Source organism: Saccopteryx leptura, chromosome 5 (assembly GCF_036850995.1).
Source record: "Saccopteryx leptura isolate mSacLep1 chromosome 5, mSacLep1_pri_phased_curated, whole genome shotgun sequence".
Classification (NCBI taxonomy): domain Eukaryota; kingdom Metazoa; phylum Chordata; class Mammalia; order Chiroptera; family Emballonuridae; genus Saccopteryx; species Saccopteryx leptura.
In genome coordinates this window covers 28,331,773-28,356,196 of record NC_089507.1, presented here as the reverse complement: position 1 = coordinate 28,356,196, position 24,424 = coordinate 28,331,773, and the positions used below count along the sequence as shown (strand labels likewise).

At 43.2% G+C, this 24,424-nt stretch overlaps 1 protein-coding gene and 2 non-coding genes across 3 annotated transcripts in view; 1 reads left to right on the top strand and 2 right to left on the bottom strand.

The window, feature by feature from the left end:
- The window catches only part of KLB (klotho beta), a 41,703-nt gene that overhangs the window by 5,349 nt on the left and 11,930 nt on the right, over positions 1-24,424 (bottom strand). The window contains exons 2-4 of the mRNA XM_066385361.1: positions 13,779-14,289; positions 11,409-11,677; positions 2,735-3,878 (exon numbers count right to left, since the gene is read on the bottom strand). Coding sequence (XP_066241458.1) covers positions 2,735-3,878; positions 11,409-11,677; positions 13,779-14,289 — 1,924 coding nt within the window. The remainder of the gene's footprint in view (positions 1-2,734; positions 3,879-11,408; positions 11,678-13,778; positions 14,290-24,424) is intronic.
- LOC136407371 (small nucleolar RNA SNORA25) lies at positions 20,356-20,481 on the top strand. The gene has a single exon (XR_010751914.1). It is a non-coding gene; the product is annotated as a small nucleolar RNA SNORA25 (small nucleolar RNA).
- On the bottom strand, positions 23,905-23,974 carry TRNAS-GCU (transfer RNA serine (anticodon GCU)). The gene has a single exon. It is a non-coding gene; the product is annotated as a tRNA-Ser (tRNA).

Sequence of the window (24,424 nt, the reverse complement as noted above, 5' to 3'; positions counted from 1 at the left end):
ACCCTGCGTCCTCAGAGTACCAGGTCGACGCTCTATCCACTGCACCACCAGCTGGTCAGGTGACATTTAAAACTATGGTTTAAAAAATAATAGCCAGTGCTGGGAAGTGTATGTGAGATAAGTATTCTCAAAAACTACTGTTTATAACATCTGAACAATAATTCCATATTGGGTAATCCATCGTAATGAGAGAATCAGAAATAAACACAAAGATTTATATACAAACATACCTATTTTTTAGTAGTTAAAAAAACCTAAATCAAACAGAGGAATGGTTAAGTACATGGAGTTATGTCCATATGATAAAAAATATATTAATAAGGTGACCAATCGTCCTCCTTTAGGGAGGACAGTCCTTTTGTAAGTTCCGTCCTCCCTCAAAAAGTGTCCTCCTACATGTCCCCCTTTTTGATATTGGAACACTAATCTGTAAATGTCCATATTTAATCGATGCAGAGTCGATCCATTGAGTGTGATATGACATTTGTGTCTAAATGAGTACTTTTTTCTTATAATTATTAAAAATTAATAGGCATGTAAGCATAATTACAATATAAAATATTACAAATGTTATTATGCATTTATCATTATAGTGTATTATTGTTGCAATGAATAAAATGTTTCTTTTATTTACGATATTCTTTTCTTCAATTTATTTTTGTCCTTTTCATTGTAAAAAAGTTGGTCACCTTAATATTAAGTAACCATTAAAATAATGTTAACAAGGAACTTTTAATGTGGAACACATTTATAATGTGATATTAAGAAAAAGTTGGGCCTGACCTGTGGTGGCGCAGTGGATAAAGTGTCGACCTGGAAATGCTGAGGTCGCCGGTTCGAAACCCTGGGCTTGCCTGGTCAAGGCACATATGGGAGTTGATGCTTCCAGCTCCTCCCCCCTGTCTCTGTCTCTCCCTCTCTCTCTCCTCTCTAAAATGAATAAATAAAATAAAATAAAATAAAATAAAAAAAAAGAAAAAGTTGGGCCCTGACCAGATGACTCAGTTGGTTAGAGCACAGAGGCTGTGGGTTCAATCCCCAGTCAGGGCACATACAGGAACAGATCGATGTTCTTGTCTCTCTCTCTCTCTCTCTCCATTCCTCTCTCATTAAAATCAATAAAGTAAAAAAAAAAAAAAGAAAGAAAAAAAATTGGATACAAGACTGATAGCATGAGCTCAATTGTGTTAAAAATGTCTGGGGAGAATGGGATTTCAGTTGATTATTTTCTTTAAAAAATACTTTTTTAAGGCAAATTCCCTGGCCTCCATCTTTCTTTCCTCAGGGCCAGGGAACCTCGCTGAGCGGGATGCGCGCTCTGTACTCAATAAAGCCTTTTGCTATTCCACACTTTGTGGCTCTGCCCTCTTCCTTCTCGGCGGGGAAAATGCCTTGCATTTTGGTGCTGAAAACCCAGAAGGAGTAGTCTGCAAGGACCGCTCCTTTCCTCTCCCCTCCGAGAAAGAACCAGGAGAAAGAACCAGGATCTCCGACCTTCCACCCACTTCGGCGCACGGTGTGGTAAATCCCCTGCCTCCAGCTTTCCTCTCAGTTCTCTCTGAGACTCTCTGTCCGAAACCGTAGCTACGTCAGGGAAGTCTTTTCTGTCCGTCCGAGTGCGTGTGCTTGTGGAGACCTCCCCAAGCACATCCACTTTCATCCGTGGCTGGACCTTGAGTTTTTAGGACGCTAATACTCAAGTCTGACCACTCCGAGAACTGAGGGCAGCTGTTGGGGCACAGGAATCTCCCTCCCTAAGGAAGAAGAAACTGTTCTTCTCCGCTGTGGCCAGGCCACAGAACCCACTCAATTAGCCTCCTGAAGGGACTTTCGGTGTTAACACCCTCACCAATTTATCTCCAAAAAAGCTGGGAACTGATTGGAGATCTCTTACATACACGGCTTCTAATTATTCGCGCACCTGTCCTTAATCTCTGTGCTGCCTGTTCCACCCCACAGGCATTTTTCTGGCCAGAGAAACCTCACCTAAAACCTCCACTCCTAATCTTTCCTTCTCCACGGACTCCAAACTCTCTCCTCCCTCTGAGAGCCTCCTCCCCTCCCTTCGCAAAAACCTGTTTCTTTTTTTTTTTTTTTTTGTATTTTTTTCCTGAAGCTGGAAACGGGGAGGCAGTCAGACTCCCACATGCGCCCAACCAGGATCCACCCAGCACGCCCACCAGGGGGTGATGCTCTGCCCATCCGGGCATCGCTCTGTCGTGACCAGAGCCACTCTAGCGCCTGGGGCAGAGGCCAAGGAGCCATCCCCAGCGCCTGGGCCATCTTTTGCTCCAATGGAGCCTCGGCTGCGGGAGGGGAAGAGAGAGACAGAGAGGAAGGAGAGGGGGAGGGGTGGAGAAGCAGATGGGCGCTTCTCCTGTGTGCCCTGGCCGGGAATCGAATCCGGAACTTCTGCACGCCAGGCCGACGCTCTACCACTGAGCCAACTGGCTAGGGCCAAAAACCTGTTTCTTATTTGCCATCTACTACCATATCTCTATCTCTTAAAAAAAAACCAAAACTTTTTTTATACACTGCTCAAACAAATTAGGGGATATTTCAAAATGAATATGAAGCTATAAAATATCTCCTAATTTTTGTGAGGAGTATACTTGCCAAATTTTCCATAATGAGCTGACACTGTGTTACTAAGGAGCCTACTCCCCTCCTTCTTTCATTCACATTAGCTGGGAATGTCATACTTCACTGTGTCTGAAATGGGCCCAGAACTCACCTTTCATGGCCTCTTGAATGTATTTTCCTAAGTAGTACTCTCGGAGTTTGTCATTTTCCACAGATGGGTCGTCGATGCCATTGGCCGTGATGTAAATATCCAGGTCTCCATAGTTCCTCTTGATCCAACTGAGCACCTTCCGCTCTCCCCAGGGCAGGACGGCCAGGCGTGTGGGGGAGCTCAGGCAGGTGATGTCTTGCAGAAACTGGACATCTCTGTCCGCGATGTAGTGGCTGCCGTTCTGGCGCGCGTGCATCACGAACCTGGTGGTGAAGTGGTTCAGGGCATAGAAGTCAGCAGCACCCTTGACCAGCCTACTCTCTTCCTTGGTGAACTGAGGCAACGTGGATCGCGACAGCTCTTGCCTGTTTTTGAAGGCGATGTACTCCCTCATGGCCAGTGGGTAGTCTCCGGTCTTGAAGAGAGGTTCTGCGAACCAGGCGATTTCGAACTGGAGGAAGCGCTCAGCCGCCTGCCTGTGCGAATCGGCAAAGGGGTTGGCAGGTTCCGCCCAGTCCGAGTGCAGAGACAGCGACACCGCCCCGCGCTGCGTGGACCTGTACTGCCGGTCGTAGAGGTGCCAGGCTAGGGCGTGGGCGATCAGCAGGTTGTGGGCTGCCCTGTAGGTGTCGTTACTACTGTGGCTGTAGATGTTACTCAGCCGGTTGGGCTCGTTGATGGTGATCCAGAGCTTTACCAGGTCCCCCAGCTCCTGGAAGCATAGCTCAGCGTAATCCTGGAAGGCCTTGGCCATCGATGGGTTCAGCCACCCTCCACTCTGCAGCAGTGGCTTGGGGAGGCCTAGGTGGGCGTGTGTCGGGTAGTACAACGTGACCATTGGGGAGATGTTGAGCTTCAAGCTCTCACTGACCACACACCTGTAGTACCGCAGAGCTTGTCCGTTTACCTTGGACAGGTTGCCAGTGGGAAGGATGGAGGGCCAGTCCAGAGCAAACCGGTAGTGGGTAACTTTCATCCTTGCCAACATTTGAAGCTGTCTTTTGATGCTGACAAAATCTGTGCATTGACCTGGCCGTGTTTTCAGCTTCACTCCTTTCACTCGGTGCAGCAGTCTGTTGCCTGTCACATTCCACACATACAGGTGAGGATCGGTGAACTGTGGGGAGGAAGCCACCAGTTCTGGCTGTGAAAAACAAGCACATTCAGGTAAAGCATACCTGGGTGGACAGGCTGTTAGCATACATCATCTGAGAGGGAGAAAGGCCTGATCTTGCTTTGACTCTCACTGACAATAGAGAAAAAACATGATGCATATGTCCTTTGTAACAAACTGTGCGTTCCAGCTGTTCTGGTGATGTCAGAGAAAAGGCCCGATGGATTATCCTCTCTTCCAGTCCTTGAAATTTCCCAGGGAGGCCAGAAAACAGGGAAGGAACCACACCCAGGGCTTAGCTGTTGTACAGAAAACATGGAGAAGCTGTTTTCCAGTTCATTTGTCCTAAGAACCTAAGTCACATCATGGGGTCTCATGTGATTTTGTTCAAATGCATCAGGATATTAGCTTGACACCCTCAATTGAAAGAAATAAGGAAAGATGGACCCTTCAAACACTGCCGTATATTGAAGGCAAAGTTAAAACTCCACTTGTAGAGGATTTCATCAGCTCTTAGGGTTAGAGGAGGCTAGTTGATCCCAGCCGCAGTTCCTCAAAGCAGCCTGTGGGAGCGGGTGGGGAATGACCCCGCACATTCGCTGATGCACATCTCTAACACCTTCTATTTGAAAAGTCCAAGTGACATCATCGTATGTGCTCATTATGTTCTCCTCCCCCCACGTGCCTCTGAGAACATAGCATTTATTCTCCCAACAGAAGAATACTGAACACCCTCTTTATACAAGATATTTGGATTAGGAGTGGAAAGGACAGTAAATACACCCCAGAAACTCCCAAGGTGTCTCTTTGATCTGATGATGTCTCCTTTTCTGCCCCTCCACCACGGAGACAGCCCTGAACTCCCATTCTGCCTCTTTGAAACTCAGGCTCGGCAACTGTATAGTGACCAAGCAATGCCACTCACCTCACCCCACCTCACAATGGCTCTGGGAAGGTGCTCTGTCAACTCTAAAGCACTGTACAAACATAAAGTAGACACGACTTGGGTTTAGTTTTCCCTGGTTGCAATAATTGCCTGCTAGACCATTTAGTCTAAATTAAAGCAGAAAAGGGAAGGGCTTAAGAAAAAATAAAAACACTATCAAATTCAAGAGAAAATAAAAGTTTTTAAAAATAAATGACTTGTTTTAAAGTACTTTTCTTCTCATGGCTGAATTTAAGTGCACCTGGAAAAAATGATAATTAACCTTTGGTAAATATTTTTCCTCTAATTGTTTTCTCATGTGTCATTTTTCAAAGTCTAATTACAAAACCAAATCACTGCTCACTTGCCATCTGTCAACCAGTTATCTAGAACATTAAACTGAGAGAACATTGTTCAGGTGAGCATGAAGTTAAAGCTGTATATAATTATTTGAATAAAGTCCTCCCAGCCTAGATGGCCAGTCTCAGTGCTTTAAAATGTCAGAGCATCATGGTACTGATAGGGCATTTACCGAGGGTGACCTTGCCATATGGTAAGGCGAGACCAAATGAAAATGTCTTCCTTTTCAAAACCTCTAGAAAGCATACATCTTAGCAAGTGGGTGTGATTAATCTGCTAAGAGTTCTAGTTAAAGACGACGCACCCTGATCTCAACCCTAGTTTCCAGAGCTTGCTTCTAAAATTGTATTCCCCACGAAAAGGATCCTGAGCTCCCTGGAGAAATATGGCTTTTTCCAGGCCTGGGGCAGGAAAAGAATGAGGTGAGGCTGTTTCACCTTGTACCAGAAAAGTAAGGAAGGGCTTAAAAACAGAAAGGGAAATGTTAAAAAATGACACAGGAGCCCTGGCCGGTTGGCTCAGTGGTAGAGCATCGGCCTGGCGTGCAGGAGTCCCGGGTTCGATTCCCGGCCAGGGCACACAGGAGAAGCACCCATCTGCTTCTCCACCCCTCCCCCTCTCCTTCCTCTCTGTCTCTCACTTCCCCTCCCGCAGCCGAGGCTCCATTGGAGCAAAGTTGGCCCCGGGCGCTGGGGATGGCTCCTTGGCCTCTGCCCCAGGCGCTAGAGTAGCTCTGGTAGCGACAGAGCGATGCCCCGGATGGGCAGAGCATCGCCCCCTGGTGGGCAGAGCGTCGCCCCCTGGTGGGTGTGCCGGGTGGATCCCTGTCGGGCGCATGCGGGAGTCTGTCTGACTGCCTCCCCGTTTCCAGCTTCAGAAAAAAGAAAAAAAAAAAAGGTCTAATGAAACAATGTCAGCAAAGTGTTATAACATTGAATTTTTAAAAACCACTTAACAAATGGAGAAGGAATACTCTAATTAGATACTCATGATTTTGCAATTTACAAAGTAATAATTCAGGCAAAATTCATGACTGAATATTAAGACCATTGGGTGAAATGCTATTAGGGAACAGGATATTTATATGCACTCAAAGTGTCACCATTGGATTGTTTTTCAGTTACAAATGGAATGGGTATCTTTCTTTTCTTTTTTAATATTTTTTTATTTATTCATTTGAGAGAGGAGAGAGAGAGGAGGGGGGAGGAGCAGGAAGCACCAACATCCATATGTGCCTTGACCAGGCAGGCCCAGGGATTCAAACTGGCGACCTCTGTGTTTCCAGGTTGATACTTTATCCACTGCTCCACCACAGGTCAGGCTGGAATGGGTATCTTTCAATTAAGAGATCTGCAAATGCCATCTTTACCAAGAAATCTGGTGACTACTACTCCAACTAATATCTTTAGTAATGAAACAAACTGACATCATGTACTTTCTGGTGTGATATATTGGGAAATACACATCATCTATGTGCTATTATTTCCAGAAATGGTTTACTGAATCTAATAAACAATCTGAAAAATCCGTGAGACATTATATAAGCAACTGGCTTGGATTCTTCAAAAAAGTCAACACCAGGAAGCTAAGATATATGAAAAGTAATGTGTGATCATTGTTATTGATCAAATTTTTCAAAATTTATAAAGGACACTTTTGGAACAAGGACAGTTTGAATATGGATTTTATGTTAGATGATATTGAATCAATACTGAATTTCCTGGGTTTGATAGTATTATAATGAGATAGGATGTCTTTGTTTTTAGGAGGACATATGCTGAGATATTTTGGGGTGAAGTATCTGCCATTTTTCAGCAGTTCATAGGAGAAACAGAGAGACAAGAGATAAAGCAAAATGCTCATGTTAACAATCGGTCAGTCTTGAGGGGAATATGGGTGTTTATTGTACTAGTTTGAAATTTTCCAAAACAAATGTTGGAGGGGGAAAGAATGCTAAGAGGCTGGGAGAGTATATATAAGACAGGGATGCATGTAGGTAGGCATAGTAATATATATATTTAAAATTTTTCATTCTGGAATGTACAGTTCTCTTTATAGTTGACACACAATATTATTAGTTTTAGGTGTGAACAGTGAGTTGACATTTATATGCCCTATGAAGTAATCTCCAGAAGTCTAGTGTCCATCTACCACCATACAAAGTTATTGTGACATTTCAGGGGTCCCCAAACTTTTTACACAGTGAGCCAGTTCACTGTCCCTCAGACCGTTGGAGGGCCGCCACATACAGTGCTCCTCTCACTGACCACCAATGAAAGAGATGCCCCTTCCAGAAGTGCGGCGGGAGGCCGGATAAAGGGCCTCAGGGGGCCGCATGCGGCCCGCAGGCCGTAGTTTGGGGACGCCTGCGAGTGTACATCATATCCCCATGATATATATATTTATAAGTTTGTATTTCTTAATCCCCTTCACCTTTTGCCCATCCCTCCATTACCCAACCCTCTGGCAACTATCAGTTTGTACTCTGTATGACTCTGTTTTGTTTGTTCATTTGTTTAGTTTTTTTATATTCCACATACAAATGAAATGATATAGTATTTGTTTTTCTCTGATTTATTTCACTTAGCATAATACCCTCTAAGTCCACTCATGTTGTTGCAAATGGCATAGTAATATATATATATTTTATTATTTTTTATTTTTTTGTATTTTTCTGAAGCTGGAAACGGGGAGAGACAGTCAGACAGACTCCCGCATGTGCCCGACCAGGATCCACCCGGCACGCCCACCAGGGGCGAGGCTCTGCCCACCAGGGGGCGATGCTCTGCCCCTCCGGGGCCTCGCTCTGCTGCGACCAGAGCCACTCTAGCGCCTGGGGCAGAGGCCAAGGAGCCATCCCCAGCGCCCAGGCCATCTTTGCTCCAATGGAGCCTCAGCTGCGGGAGGGGAAGAGAGAGACAGAGAGGAAGGAGAGGGGGCAGGGTGGAGAAGCAGATGGGCGCTTCTCCTGTGTGCCCTGGCCGGGAATCGAACCTGGGACTCCTGCACGCCAGGCTGATGCTCTACCACTGAGCCAACCGGCCAGGGCCTCTATATTTTTTAATTAAGTGAGAGGCAGGGAGGCAGAGACAGATTCCTGCATGCACCTGGACCAGGATCCACCCAGCAAGCCCCCTACTGAGCGATGCTCTGCCCATCTGGGGTCACTACTCCATTGCTCAGCAACCAAACTATTTTTAATACCTGAGGTGAGGCCATGGAGCCATCTGCAGTACCCAGGGCCAACTTGCTCAAACTGCACCATGACTTTGGAAGGGGAAGAGAGAGAGAGTGAGAGAAAAAAGGGGAGAGGTGGAGAAGAAGCAGAATGGTTGCTTCTCCTGTGTGCCCTGACTGGGATCAAACTCAGGACTTCCACACACTGGGCCAGTGCTCTACCACTAAGCCAACCGTCCAGGGTCTGGCATAGTAATATTTTTAAAGTGTTACTTTCACTTTGTCTCCCTATGGAGACATTTAATTTTTGCCTACATAGCATCTATTCATACATCCTCTAGCTTAAATTTCAAAAAAACTTCCTAATTTTTTTTGACAAACTGTTCATCCTAACTCTTAGTCCAAATTCAAGGGAAGCTGACTTCTTGCTGGGCTGCAGGTGTGAACATGAAACCCAGACCTCGTTGATTACAGAGCTACTTTTCCATGACCCCAGTGATCAGCTCTTGATTCAAGGACTAGGAATAGGGTCTTTAGAATGGGGCAGACATTTGCATTGTCAATCAATGTGGAAAAACAGATGGAGGTCTTCCGCTGAAGGAGGAAATTGCAGATTGGGTCATGTACGGGCAGAAACTCTTGTCTCCTTTGGATCTCTCTTTGTTGGGTCTAGTGTTTTGGAAAATACATACCCACTTGAAATGGCAAGGAAAAGATGGCTGCCTGCCTGTGCCGTGTGGAGGAGGAAAGAAGAACTGGCTGTCTAAGGGACCGGAGCTGAAATTGAGTCACTGTGCTAATATGACTCACTGTATCTTTTTCCCTTTTATCTCCTTGCGCCTTTAGTAAAGTCTTGTTTGAATATTGACAGAATTTGATATTCTTAACCTGTGAGCTTTGCCCACTTATGGTTTGAACCCTTTTGTCTGGTCCCATCCCTTGGTCGTCTTATTGTCATTCTATATGCTTCTAGAATATAGGCAGCAGTGTGGTACTGTGAGGTGTTACAGCAGTCAAGAGGCAGATTTGGGTACCCTGCACAATTTATGTAACCTTCGAACCTTCAATTTCCTTGCCTATAAAATGAGATTTTAAGATGCGGTAGAGAGAGTGTGCATGCATCCAGGTAAATGCTTAGTACTTAGGGCTTAAAAATAGTCGTTACTATTATTTTGGAAAGAGCATTGTGCATCTCGAGGCTTGAGGGGGGTCTGTTACAGTTCTGCCACTATTTGTATTACGTTGGGCAAAAGTCACTTAGGTATCAATTTTTAATTGATATATTCAATTTTCTTATCCATAAACTGAAGGGTTTGGAATAGGGAGTCCCTGAGGTCTTACCTGTCTCTACTAGAATAGAAGTTGACCTTATTCCTTCACAATGTACTGAGCCTGACACTATTCTAATAAGGCATACAGCAGGCAGCAAAGCCTCAAACATCTCCACCCTCATGCCAAGAAAGTTTGCATTCTAGTGGGGAAGACAGGTGATAAGTAAGAAGAATGTGTGAAGTAGGCCCTGGCTGGTTAGTTCAGTCTACTAGAGCGTCCTACTGAAACACTAAAAGTTACAGGTTTGATTCCCAGTCAGGACATATACAGAAAGTGACCAATGAACACACAACTAAATGGAACAACAAATGAATGCTTCTCTCTCTTTCTTCCTCTTTCTCTCTCTGTCTCTCTAAAATCAATCAATTAAATTAATAATAAAAAAGAATATGTGAAGTGATTACCAGGAGCTGGGAAGTGGGGAAGGTGGGAAGATATTGATCAAAGAGTATAAACATCCAATTATAAGATTAACAAGTTCTGGGGATATAATGTACAGAATGGTGACTATAGCTAATAACTATTATATACATACTGGAAAGTTGCTAAGAGACTAGATTTTAAATACTCTTACCATGAAAAGAAATGGGAATTATGTGGTGGTATGGAGGTATAGCTAATGCTATAGTGGTAATCATTTTGTGGTATCAAATCAACAAAAGCAACCTACACTTGTGTTAGTTATATCTCAATAAATATAACCCAGTGAAGAAAACAGTGTGTAAAGTCATAGTCTGTTAGATATTGGACAGTACTCTATAGAAAAAGCAAGACAGTGGGATGAGATGTGATGGTGATAGGGTTATGGTTCTTTGGAGTGGAGGGAAACCTTTTTTTAAACGTGACATTTGAGTAAATATTTTTTTTTTGTTTTTTTATTATTTTTTTATTTTTCTGAAGCTGGAAACGGGGAGAGACAGTCAGACAGACTCCTGCATGCGCCCGACCAGGATCCACCCGGTATGCCCACCAGGGGCGACGCTCTGCCCACCAGGGGGCGATGCTCTGCCCCTCCGGGGTGTCACTCTGCCGCGACCAGAGCCACTCTAGCGCCTGGGGCAGAGGCCAAGGAACCATCCCCAGCACCCGGGCCATCTTTGCTCCAATGGAGCCTTGCCTGCGGGAGGGGAAGAGAGAGACAGAGAGGAAGGAGGGGGTGGGGGTGGAGAAGCAAATGGGCGCTTCTCCTATGTGCCCTGGCCGGGAATCGAACCTGGGTCCCCCACACGCCAGGCCGACGCTTTACCGCTGAGCCAACCGGCCAGGGCCTTGAGTAAATATTTAAAGAAGACAAGGAATGAGACGTGTAAGGAGGCCCCCTGGTATATAGACACCTCATAAGGCAAATTATCCAAATCTACCATATAATAGGAATCACTTAAATAAAGGGTCACTAGTAGTCTGCTTTTGGCAAAACAAAAATCTATTTAAAACATTTTCCCTGCCCTGTAATTTTGACATTACTAACAAGTGCCTCTCCCAAAAATAAGAGAACTAAGTTCTCTCTAGACTGTATGTGTCTTAAGGGCAGCTTTCAACTCCATCACTAAGTTCTTCGTTGTGAGTTCGGCACCTGGAGGGCTCTCAGTAAGCATTAATTCTTTCTCTTCCTCTTTCTCTTTCTCCAGTTTCCCTTCAGAGCCTTCAAGTAATGATGGTATTTGATATTGTCTGACAGCTATCTCTTAGCTGTCTTTGAGTAAATGAAGTAAAATATTATATACCATTTGTCCCACTTTATAGTTAATTTGTAAATAGCCACTTACCTTAAGGACAGAATCAGTGACACCCCAGGAGAAGTCGCAGGGGAACTGACCCTGCACATCTGGTGTGGACTCTTTTAAGGTAAAACCATTTTCTTTTATGATCTGTTTATAGTAATGTGCTGAAGACTTGGGCTTTCTTTCTTTTTGGTTACTATTAAAATCCACATAAAATAATCCTCGGCGAGTGGTGTAACCATCCTGCCATTCAAAGCCATCCAGGAGGGACCAGGCAGTATAACCAAACACTTGTATTCCATCAAACCTTATTGCTGCACAGAGAAAAAAAGAAGGCAGAGGTGTTTGGAGGCCTGAACACACTGGTTCATGTTTTCAACTTCACTGACAACCTGCCAGGGAGACAGCATATTGTGAAACCAACATTTTGCCTAATTTGTAGGCCCCAAATTACATCAAATAGAAAATTCATGATTATCCTTGGAAAGTGGCAGTTATTTTCATCCAGAATGGTCCTCCCCCACCAAGTGAATGACACAGTTAAAAGATCAAACTGGAAATATTCTTGAGACTTAGTGGGCAAATCTGTGTCAGAGGACATGGTAATAATTCCCAGAACTCTTCGGAAATGCCTGCTTATGACCCGCAGTTTCTAATTTCAAGCTTGGGTTGATTTTCGTTTGTGAACAAATTATCTTCTGTGAAACTACCTTTCAGGGGCTGAAAGCTCTGCTTTGAGAATTAAATACGTGAATTAACTATAGGGCGAAAGTCATACAGTGACGTAAGAGACAAGAGCTCAGCGGGCTGAGGAGCAGGAGGTAGGAGAGTGCAGGGGCAAGTTTCTTGACTTTAGTTTCCTCATTTTTAAACAGAAAAGATTAGAAAAGATGATCTCTTAGGGCCTTTCCAATTTTAAAACTCTGATTCAATAAATTTTAGGAATTGGGTAAAAATAAAATATGAAAACAGTAGTAATAAAAGCAACAAAGACCCCAAATCAATCAGGAGCATTAAAAAAAATTTCTCTCTCGCCTGCCCAGGCGGTGGTTCAGTGGATAGAGCGTCGGACTAGGATGCAGAGGACCAGGTTCAAGACCCCAAGGTCGCCAGCTTGAGTGCGGGCTCATCTGGTTTGAGGAAAAGCCCACCAGCTTGAACCCAAGGTCGCTGGCTCCAGCAAGGGGTTACTCGGTCTGCTGAAGGCCCGCAGTCAAGGCACATATGAGAAAGCAATCAATGAACAACTAAGGTGTTGCAACGCGCAATGGAAAACTAATGATTGATGCTTCTTCTCTCTCTCCGTTCCTGTCTGTCTGTCCCTGTCTATCCCTCTCTCTGACTCTCTCTCTGTCTCTGTAAAAAATAAATAAATAAATAAAAATTAAAAAAAAAATTTCTCTCATAGAAATGCTTCACTTCTGCATTTTTGAGGTTTATCACGGACACTCTTTTCTTAAAAGGTAAAAAGTGCTGCCCAAGAGATTTCTAGAGATAAATACATTATACCAGGCCCTGGTTCTAGCCTTGTTGGTGTTGTCGGGTGCTGAGGAGAGGTGGAACGATAACGCCTGGGCAATGACACTCCTTCTGCCCAGGTGCACGGCATTTGGTCTAGGCGCTCTGCTCTGGAGGCCCCCATGTGCATGTGCCTGGGGCCGGGCCTGGTTCTCTTCCACGCTGCTTCTTCCTGCAGATTGGACAGCAGGGTCTTGCTCTTCTCGAAGACCCTTCCTGAACACTCTGTTGTACAGAATCTGGGAATTTTCTCCAGGCTTGTTGTGGCTTTTAAAAGAAGCTACAGAGTTTTAAGAGTATCCACCAAGAATTTCTTTATATTTGCGTGAACTGGAACCCAACTCTAGGACAGAATCATTGTGACTTCAGCTTGTCTCCTCCATTAGTTCAGTCAGCCACCTGTAGATGTCACTACTTGAGTAATGGAAAAGGAATGAAGGGATAAATAAGGGTCAGAGTGTCCAGGATCAAGAGAAATCACTCAGCTTTGCCATTACTCAGCTTTGACATACACGGCGCATTCTTTGTCATCAGACACTTTCATCACTTAGATGTGTCACAGAGTGAAAGGAGCACCCTTTCCAGAAAGCTGTCCGCATCTTAGATTGAAGCGCTACTCTTATAAAAAACAAAACCCCTTTCTTAGGAGGATGCCCTTTTTGAAAGAATGAAACAGCATCTTGTTGCCAATTAAGGATGTAGCCTACAGTCTCAAATGATTTCATTTTCAAGCTTTCACTAGGAAAGGATGTGAGAGTAACGCTAAAAAATTCTGTCAACGTAGGAAAATAAAAAAGCCCAGCAACAACAACAATCATATATTCAAAGATGACTTTAAATATCCTATAGCATAAATATTCAAAAATTTTAAGAAAAATGAGCTAATGTGCAACAAACCTTGAAGAACCTGGTTCAGGAAATTCTTCATCATGTAGATGGCTGTGGTGTCTTCTGTTTCCACATGACTGTCCGTGAACCAGCCATTCTCTGTAATCAAGATTCGGGGGTTGCCATATTCCAGCTTAATCCAGTTCAGCACTTCTCTTAAATTGAGTGACACATTTTGTCCCATTTTAGCCATAGTGTTCTGGGGCTTGAAATTGTTAGGCCCAAAGGAGAAGGCAAAGAAGTCTGCTGTACCCCTCACCTCATCCTTCTCTGCTTCAGAGAAAGGGGGCAGAATGGAGAGCAGCTGATTTTTCATCAGCTCAGGATAGTCACCATCCCCGTGGATAGGGTGGGCAAACCAGCCGAGCACGGAAACCACGGACTGTTGACACCTGAGTATGTCCATCATGTTTTCTGGTCTGTTTGGTTCAACCCAATGGGATCCCAATGTGATCGATAATGAACCCTTCTGACGTGGGCGGAAATTTATGTCGTAGTTATGCCAAACTTTGGAATGAGCCTATAAAAAAGAAAATATTATTAACCTTTTCTGAAGTTACAAAGATTCTGACTTGGCTGGTGGAAGGTCTTTTCATGGACAAATGAATGAAGCATAGGGTGGCACAAGGGAAAGCTGCCAGGAAACCCTGATGACCTCAAAGTGGGCTCTCTGTCCACTTCCCCTTCCTTCCAACCTACAGCCTCTCCTATAAGATGGCCGAGAGGCAGGCAGGCAGACAGCTCAAGTCCAAACTCCATCTTACTTCTCTTCTCCATGATCCCCTTCCCGGACCCTCTTGGGGCTGGGTGCAGGTAAGATACTATGTGGATTATAGGATTTCTTCCTTTAGATAAAAAGACAGATCAGTGATCTTTCATTGTTCCACAGAATATCCTTTTGACCCTAGCTTAGAAGTCCAGGATAATGTAGGCTCTCAGTTCTGTAAATGAATAATAATAGAGCCCACCTCCTAGGCTTGTTGTTAGGATTGAATGAATCAATGTATGTAAAGGGCCTCAGAACAGTGCCAGGCACAGAGAAACCTCTATAGCCTTAGCTATTGTCATTTGTAAAGTTGTTAGATGTAGAACTAAGGTATGTATTAAATACATAGCACAGAATAGAACACCTGTAGAGCTATTGCCTAAAGATGGATGTTAACATTATTAGTCCTCCTGGAGTTTGCATTCTGGTTGAGCTCTTATAACAGAGCCTCATGACCAGTTTCCAGTCTATCTAACAGGTGGAAGTGCTTACTCTATGCCTGTCTTGCCTGCCCTGCGAGGCTGAAGTAAATGAAACAGGAACTTGCCCTCAGGAACCAGTAATCTTATTGGGAAAATAAAATTGAAATATAGAAAAGTGAAACATCTAAAAAGGCATTAAAGTAAGGCATTACATAAAAGACTAAAGCAAAAAGACATGGTTCTGTAAAGAGCCTTGAGCTCTATCCGAAAGAAGAGCAAACACAAAGGAGTCCAGTTAAGGACTCTAGGCCAGTTAAATGCCCACGCCCACTCCTCCGTGCTGCCAGTCATAAAACCATCCTTCTCTGTGTTCATCTCTCCTTCCCTAAGCATTTGACTTGCTTGCCTCTTCCCAGGTCTCCTAATTTCTCCTCTTATTTGGCTGTTTCTAAGACAAGTGTGCACACCCTTACCTTTAACCCCCAGTCTACTTTCAGTTTTGTACCTAAGAGTTTCTTTTGCTCATTAGAGATGTTTTATATTGGGTTGAGTTATCTGGCAGTGTCTTTGTGTAGGTCAAGAACAGTCAAATACGTGTGATGTTTCAAACCTAATAGACCCTGTGGACACCAAATGTGTTCCGTGAGTCCTGTTAGGCTAGGGAAACCTACACATTATGGAAGAGGTGAGGATTCCAAAACTGGTGCCTCCTTGCTTTATGCAAGAAGAGTTCATTGAAATCATTCCCTGACAGATTTCCTGAAGTAGATGCGTGGAGGTATTACCTCTGTCTGCCTCATTTTACATCGTTTTCATTGGAAGGTCCTGGAACCATTTAGTACCCAAATGTTCCCAAGGATCTTTAAGAATGCTCTCCTGTCAGAGAAGTATTTGTACTGTTGCCTGCAACCTGAGGTTCCAGCTTCTGGAAGGTGTCACAGGGGAACCAGAGACAGACTCCTCCGTAAGTGGTCTCAGCTGCAATTTCTGGGCTTTTTTGGGTTTGGAATCACAGAGTAAAGTCTTGAGAACTGCATTTTCTTTTTCTGATTTGAAACAAAAGCAGCCCTGCATTACTAGAATTCTTTGCTTTATTCTAATCAGTCACTTGATCCCGTGGTCGCCTCAGAGATCAGAGTGTCTCTTCAAGGCTGTTGCACACCTCCCATGTGTAAACTGTGAAGCTCTGAACACATGTAAGATCCTGAGCCAGAAACTAGCTGCCTTGCAAATGTGATGCTATCAGACACTGAAGGGAGAGGGGAATGGAATCTGTGCGAATGTAGTAAACCAGTCTTCAGAGCAACGAACCAGTCCTAAGAGGAAAAAAAAAGGGAGGGAGGAGTTTCTTTCTTTCTTTCTTTCTTTCTTTCTTTCTTTCTTTCTTTCTTTCTTTCTTTCTTTCTTTCTTTCTTTCTTTCTTTCTTTCTTTCTTTCCTCCCTTCCTCCCTCCCTTCCCTTCCTCCCTCCCTCCCTCCCTCCCCCCCTCTCTCTTTCTTTCTCTCTCTCTCTCTCTCTCTCTCTCTCTGTTTCTTTCTTTTTTTTGTGGCGGAGACAGAGAGAGGGACAGATAGAAACAGGCAGATAAGAACAGAGAGAGATGAGAAACATCAATTCTTTGTTGCAGTTCCTTAGTTGTTCATTGACTGATTTCTCATATGTGCCTTGACCGGGGGGCTACAGCAGACCAAGTGACCCCTTGCTTGAGTCAGCAACCGTGGGCTCAAGCTGGTGAACCTTGCTCAAACTAGATGAGCCCACGCTCAAGCTGGCGACCTCGGGGTCTCAAACCTGGGTCCTCAGCATCCCAGTCCAATGCTCTATCCACTGCGCCCCTGCCTGGTCAGGTGGGAGGAGTTTCTTTAAAATAGATTTCTATTGCATATTTTAATGATTATATGAAAGATGACCTAAGCTGTGATAAAAATCTTGGTTGCGTCAACATTTTAATGGAAAATAGGACAGCTTAGAAGACTACAGATAGGTACCTTTGCAATACCTTTCCAAGCAAGTTTTCTGAATATATATGTATACACACACATATACATGTGATATCATGCCCCAAGGTGACCTTCATGTACCACAGTGTCTCTTTTACCTTTGCTGCTATTTGCATAGGCTATCAAGGTATCTAGGGTTATCTTTGCTCTGGGCTGAAGACAGCCTTTTACATTCCCATGTAGAGAATGTGGGGGAGGTTCTTTGTACAGCGCTTATAGTTATAACTTAATCCTGTTTACCAAGTAACAAGGTAAAAATTATTGCTCAGAGATAGTGACTTTGACACAAATCTTGAGGAAACAGCAATAGCTCCATGTGTCCCCTGGTCTGATGCTCATAAAGGAGGTCTGTTGGGAAAACTAAAACGGGGTTGGCAGGGTGTGCGACCTGGGCCTTGCAACCTTGCACAACAGTCGTTCTGTGGTTTTCCAAGGTTACCCTCTATCTGCACAAGGCCATCTACCTTTGGAATGATTGATTTAGGGGAGCTTCAACCTTTGTTCTTTAAATCCATTAGCTTAAAGGGGAAGTCAGCAGCTTTTTCTTTTTGAGTCAGCTATCCAGGCCTCATGTCATTGAGAGGTAGCTGCTAGTCTAACGTAGTAGTGCTCTTTGATGCCCCTGGAAATCCAGACCCAGGTCTAAGCTCTCTGGGTGACAGGAAGCAAATAACATAGCTGGCACACTGTAGAAGCAAAGATGAAGAAGAGGTTAGCAGTCGGAAGGACATGCAGGACCCTGGTGGAAGGGAGTGCTGTGGGAGCCGCAGGCTGAAGGGCAGATGAGCAGGCGGCACAGTGCACGTGCCTGTATTTAAGGACGTCCGTCGTTTGTCAAAAGTTAAATTTCCAAACCTGTGCATGATTTTAATCACATTTTAGCTAAAATATCTTCATGTGAACCATAAACTTATTTATTGTTAAAGCTATTTAACAAAGTTTTAAGTAAAAATGTTTAAAGAAAATTTGAACTCCACAATCACAGCAAACTACTTTCCTATTTCTGTGTTCCTGTCCAGCTTTTCCAAATGTTTCCCAGCTAAAACACTTCGAACATTTCACAAGTTGTCTTTAGTCTTCATAACTATCTTAACAGTATAATAATTCACCAATTTTATGAAATATGATTTACTTAGTCATCTCTCTCATTTGATAGAAATGAGCTTTTCCTTCATCCTTCCCTTCCTTTCCCTCCCTCCCTCCTTCCTTCCTTCCTTCTCTCCCCTCTCCTCCCCCCCCTTCCTCCCTTCCTTCCTCTTTTTTCCTGTCATAAAGAATGTTGTAATAACTAACTTTGGGTATAGAGCTTTTAATTTGTTTGAATTATTTCCTTTCATTAATCCCAGAATGACTACCTAACAATTTTAAGTTGTTTTATATATTTCCAAATTATTTTTCAGACAATTTGTCCTTTGATTGAGTGTTCTTTGACCACCTGCTTTGAAATATTGATTGTTCTTTTTTAGGGAATAATGGCCATTATGAATAGTATAAAGGTGCATCTCACCTCTGCGGCACTCTACAGGACATGGCCTGGGTCTTGAAAGCAGGACAGACACCCAGACTCTGGAACTGGCACTGCTGCTAATTAGCTTGATGATTGGGATAACTCATTTCCCTTTCAGCAGCCTCAGTTCCCTCTTCTCTCCATTTACTGAGCTAAAAATAAACACTCTAGAGAATTGTGAAGATGGAATGAGGTAATATATGTGAAGATTCTGTTCAAACTACAGAAGCATATATTTGAAGCCCTTTGGAAGAGCAAGCTAAAAATAATTGAACTTGCAGTGGAAAACAGCAATGGGAAATCAATATAGGCATGAAAAGTGTTGATAGAAATGAGCTCTTCCTCCCTCCCTTCCTTCCTTCTTTCCTTCCTTTCTTTCTTTCCCTTTTCCTGTCATAAATAATATTGTAATAGCTCTCCCTTACACCTCTCAGGTTTCATGGCTAACATGTTTGTCTTTATTTATTTATTGCAGCTGTTTGAGTTTTATTTATTGTTCACTTGGGCTGGTATTCATTTCAGTTTGATTCATTTTTTCATCTACTGAGCACTTCTTTATATTTGTGTTGTTTTCTACTAATTACAATTGTTGTTCTTCCAGATTTCTTAGCCTTCATTCATTTATTCTGCAGTCTACACGTATTTATTAGGTGCTTAAGGTATGTGAACTTCATAGTAGTTCACTGCTAAAAAATTATGTGACTATTATTTCCTTAAAATATATGATGTCACTATTATTTCTTTAATTTTTTTTTATAATCTTAGAGACAACCTTTTACCCTCATTATTCTTAGGAGAGAATATTTAAATATTAACAAAATTACCACCTTTCATAAGGAAAATATTTACACATTCTATTTTATTTATTTATTTATTTATTTATTTATTTATTTTAATGGGGTGACATTGATAAATCAGGGTACATATGTTCAGAGAAAACATCTCTAGGTTATTTTGACATTTGATTATGCTGCATTCCCATCACCCAAAGTCCAATTGTCTTCTGTCACCTTCTAACTGGTTTTCTTTGTGCCCCTCCCCTCCCCCAACCCCCTCCCTCTCCTCCCCCTCATTCTATTTTTGATGGTTCAAATTCATGTTTTCTATAGTTGTAATAACTCAGAAATAATCACATTAAAATTCATTTCAATGAATTTCCCTCCTATTGTTTTTTTAATCATTATATTTTCAACTTATTTTTTTAACTGTTTTTAAATCTTTTTTTTTCTTTTTTCTTTTGTATTTTTTTGAAGTTGGAAACGGGGAGGCAGTCAGACAGACTCCCGCATGCACCTGACCAGGATCCACCCGGCATGCCCACCAGGAGGTGATGCTCTGCCCATCTGGGGTATTGCTCTGTTGCGACCAGAGTCATTCTAGCGCCTGAGGCAGAGGCCACAGAGCCATCTTCAGCGCCAAGGCCAACTTTGCTCCAATGGAGCCTCGGCTGCAGGCAGGGAAGAGAGAGACAGAGAGGAAGGAGAGGGGGAGGGGTGGAGAAGCAGATGGGCACTTCTTCTGTATGCCCTGGCCGGGATTCGAACCCGGGACTCCTGCACGCTAGACCGATGCTCTACCACTGAGCCAACCGGTCATGGCCTTAAATCTTTTTTTAATGTTTATTATACTGATTTAAGACAGAGAGTAAGAAGAGAGAAAGAGAGAGAGAGGGAGAATGAGAGCCGGGAACATCAATCTGTTCCTGTATGTGCCCTGACCAGAGATCGAACCAGCAACCTCTGTGCTTCAGGACGATGCCCTAACCAACTGAGCTCTCTGGGCAGGGCATTTTTCAAATCATTTTAACAAATTGTTGATTGTCCTCAGTTTCAGGATTTCTCCACAAGAATCAAGTAAAAACTAAGCTCTAAGAAAAAAAAAAAGGTTGTATAGGTCATTTTAAAGAGCACTATGGGACCAAAACCAGGAGCTTTTAACGCTATGACTTAAGATTGATGTTCTCCAAAGGATGTAATAGACACTCAATAGTGCTATGTTTTCCTGAGGAGGTATAAGATTAAAAAATGGTCCTATTATTGTTATAGAATTCTAATTTCCATTATAATATTACTAAATTAAAGTAATGCTTTAGCAGAACCTAAACCTGGCAACACAAAGGAGAAAAGGTCTAGAGCAGTGGTAGTCAACCTGGTCCCTACCGCCCACTAGTGGGCATTCCAGCTTTCATGGTGGGCGGTAGCGGAGCAACCAAAGTATAAATAAAAAGATAGATTTGACTATAGCAAGTTGTTTTATAAAGATTTACTCTGCCAAACTTAGCAAAAACCCAACATAAAGTACTTGGTAAGTAATTATTATTATATGCTTTAACTTGCTGTAACTCTGCTTTATAAATTTTATAAAGTAAAGTTACTTCCCTACTTTATAAATCACCATTACTGTGGAACCGGTGGGTGGTTAGAAAATTTTACTACTAACAGAGATACAACAGTGAGCGGTGGGTATAAAAAGGTTGACTACCCCTAGTCTAGAATAAAGTGCATAATTAACTAAACGAAGCATCTGTGGGTTTCCCCAGATATTGGAAAGGAGTTTAGAAGAAATCAATATTAGTAAATTGGAGCTTTACTGAAATTCAGGTTCTTTGCCTAGAGATAACACTTACATGCCAATTTTGCAGAGGGTGGATAATATTTTAAGCTTTCTGTTAATACTAAATTCACCTTAGTAATTTTTTTCATGCAAAAGGTCCATATCTCAGAGTATAATTGGAGCTTGGTAAATTGAAGTCTTTCCTTAGGATTTAGGAATGAAGAGTTAAAGATAAGCAATATAAAAGAAAAGCAATATAAAATAATATAATTCTTACAATAACAAAATAAGGCCTCATTTTGGAGCCTGTAAGAAAGGCAGATTTACCCCAGGTCTCAGGAAGCTGAAGCTTCAGGGCCCCTGACTTGCATTGGTCCTTGCAGAATGAATGGTCTATGTGGGCAGGGAGTCAGGTGTGATTGGCAGCATTGCTAGCTAAGTGTTTCTGATAAATTCCCTAAGAGACCTTAGAAAAAAGGAATCTGAATCTCTAAGACTACAGTAATTTGTTGTAAGATTTTTCTCATTCCAAATAAATATCACTTTTGTACCAACTTTTTTTTTAAAGAATTTATTTACTGATTTTTAGAGATAGGAGAGAGAGGGAGAAAGGGGGTTGAGGTGCAGGAAGGATCAACTCATAGTGGTTGCTTCTCATAGGTGCCTTGACTGGGCAAGCCTGGGGCCTCTAACCAGTGACCTCAGCATTCCAGGTCAATGTTCTATCCACTGTGCCACCACAGGTAAACTGTGTATTTAAATTATATATATATAATTAAATTACCAACTTTTGTATTTAAGTAATATATATATATATAATATATAATTAAATTATATATAGAATTTTTTTTTTTTTACAGAGGGCCTCCAGATTGTGTCAGTCTCAGACCAATACCACTTAGGTCCATGTCCGGCCTATGAGCTTCTTGAGTGTTGGGATTGTATCTATTTTGTCCACAGTTGTGCACACAGATGCCCGGGAAAGAAACTGACATATAATACTTGTTGAATGAATGCCTAACAATGAGCCAGCTAGTATGTTGGTCACCGACATAATTTTGGATAATACAGCTTCTGCAAGGTAGATTTTATTTTTCTCATTTGAGAGAAGAAACTCATGGTTCCACAGGCTGTACTGTGGAGCAGCAAGGATTTGAACCCAGGCCTCCCTGAGTCACTTTACTAAACTATCCTGCTTTCTGTATGTCCCAATTCTAAATTTTGAAGCTGTTGTGGAAAGGCCTGGATACTAACCACAATATACTGTTTTAAAATTATGGGGTTTTTTTCCTGCTGAACTTGCTTATTAAAATAGCTAAGCAGTCCTAGAATGAAGGTACCATTTCACTCTTGAATGCTGAGAGGAAAATATCCATGTATGTCTAGAATTCAGGATCACTTAGAAAGGTCGTGGAAGACCTACCAGCAAATTTGCGGTTCAGAAAACCACGTAATTTTCCAAGTGCCTAGCACAGCATGTAACATATATGTGTAATTCCCTGTCCTGGTATTGTCACTGGATCCTGTCCTCACTGGCATCAGAGGCTAAATGAATCCCTATGAACCATTTGTACAGTTACTCTCTTGACTGAGTGTGGTGATCTTTACACCATTGTCAATGTTAGACTCAGAGGGCAGGGATACTGTGTTTGCATGGTGTTTAACACAGCATCACCTACAAACAAGTCATTATTAAATTATTCTTTAAAATTTTTAAATCATTTATTTATTGATTGATTTTAGAAAGAGAGAAAGGGGGAGGGAGAGGGAATGAGAGAGAAACATTGATTTGTTGTTCCACCCATTTATGCTCACACTGGTTGACTCTCATATGTGCCCTGACCCAGGATTAAACCCACAACCTTAGTGTATAGGGATGATGCTTCAAACCACTGTGCTATTGGCTAGGGCCTAAGTGATTCTTAAAGATGAGTGACTTTCGCCCTGGCCGGTTGGCTCAGCGGTAGAGCGTCGGCCTGGCATGCGGGGGACCCGGGTTCGATTCCCGGCCAGGGCACATAGGAGAAGCACCCATTTGCTTCTCCACCCCCTCCCCTCCTTCCTCTCTGTCTCTCTCTTCCCCTCCCACAGCCAAGGCTCCATTGGAGCAAAGATGGCCCAGGCGCTGGGGATGGCACCTTGGCCTCTGCCCCAGGCGCTAGAGTGGCTCTGGTCGGGGCAGAGCGACCACCCGGAGGGGCAGAGCATCGCCCCCTGGTGGGCAGAGCGTCGCCCCATGGTGGGCGTGCCGGGTGGATCCCGGTCGGGCGCATGCGGGAGTCTGTCTGACTGTCTCTCCCCGTTTCCAGCTTCAAAAGAAAAAAAAAAAAAAAAAAGATGAGTGACTTTCATGATCAAATATAACAGAACAATGATTAAATTACAAAACCATAGGAAATTAATAATATAAATAATAGTAAGAACTAATGTGCCTTAGTGCCAAATGTGGCAGGCACTGTTCCAAGTGCTTTTCGTGGACTATCTCATTTAATCCATATTTAAAATTCTCAAGGTAGGTACTGCTATCATTCCCATTTTAGAGGAGGGCAAGCCAAGGGGTGGAAAGTAACTTATCTAGTTTTTTTTTTTTTGTTTTTTTTTTCATTTTTCCAAAGCTGGAAATGGGGAGGCAGTCAGACAGAGACTCCTGCATGCGCCCGACTGGGATCCACCCGGCACGCCCACCAGGGGGCGATGTTCTGCCCCTCTGGGGCGTCGCTCTGTTGCATCCAGAGCCATTCTAGCGCCTGAGGCAGAGGCCACAGAGCCATCCTCAGCGCCCGAGCCATCTATGCTCCAATGGAGCCTCAGCTGCGGGAGGGGAAGAGAGAGACAGAGAGGAAGGAGAGGGGGAGGGGTGGAGAAGCAGATGGGCGCTTCTCCTGTGTGCCCCAGCCGGGAATCGAACCCGGGACTTCTGCACAGCAGGCCGACGCTCTACCGCTGAGCCAACTGGCCAGGTAACTTATCTAGTTTTGTGAGCTAAGTTAAACCCAGGCTTCACGCTCTGTACTCGTGCCTGCAAATTAAAGGTAGTGGATGAACCTTAGAGGTCATTTGGTCTAATTGATTTTTTTTCCTATTATAAATGAAGAAGTTGACATCCAAGAAATAGAGAGCTTGCCCAAAGCGTCAGTTAGTAGCAAAGCTAGAATTAGAACTAAGTACTTCAGCCTTCTAGTTCACTGTCATGTCATCATGCAAATTAAATTATGTGCCTTTGATACACACAATTATACCTTGACCTAATGGTGATTGAATAGGCTGTGAAATGTTTGGGGCCAACAGCCATGGCCCCAAAACGAGGGCCAGGGGACTGAGAAAGACATGAGTCAGTGTTTGGGTGCCAGGAACATGCTCAGGAAAGAAGGAGCCTGGAGCATCACCTCAGTACCCAATCAAATGGA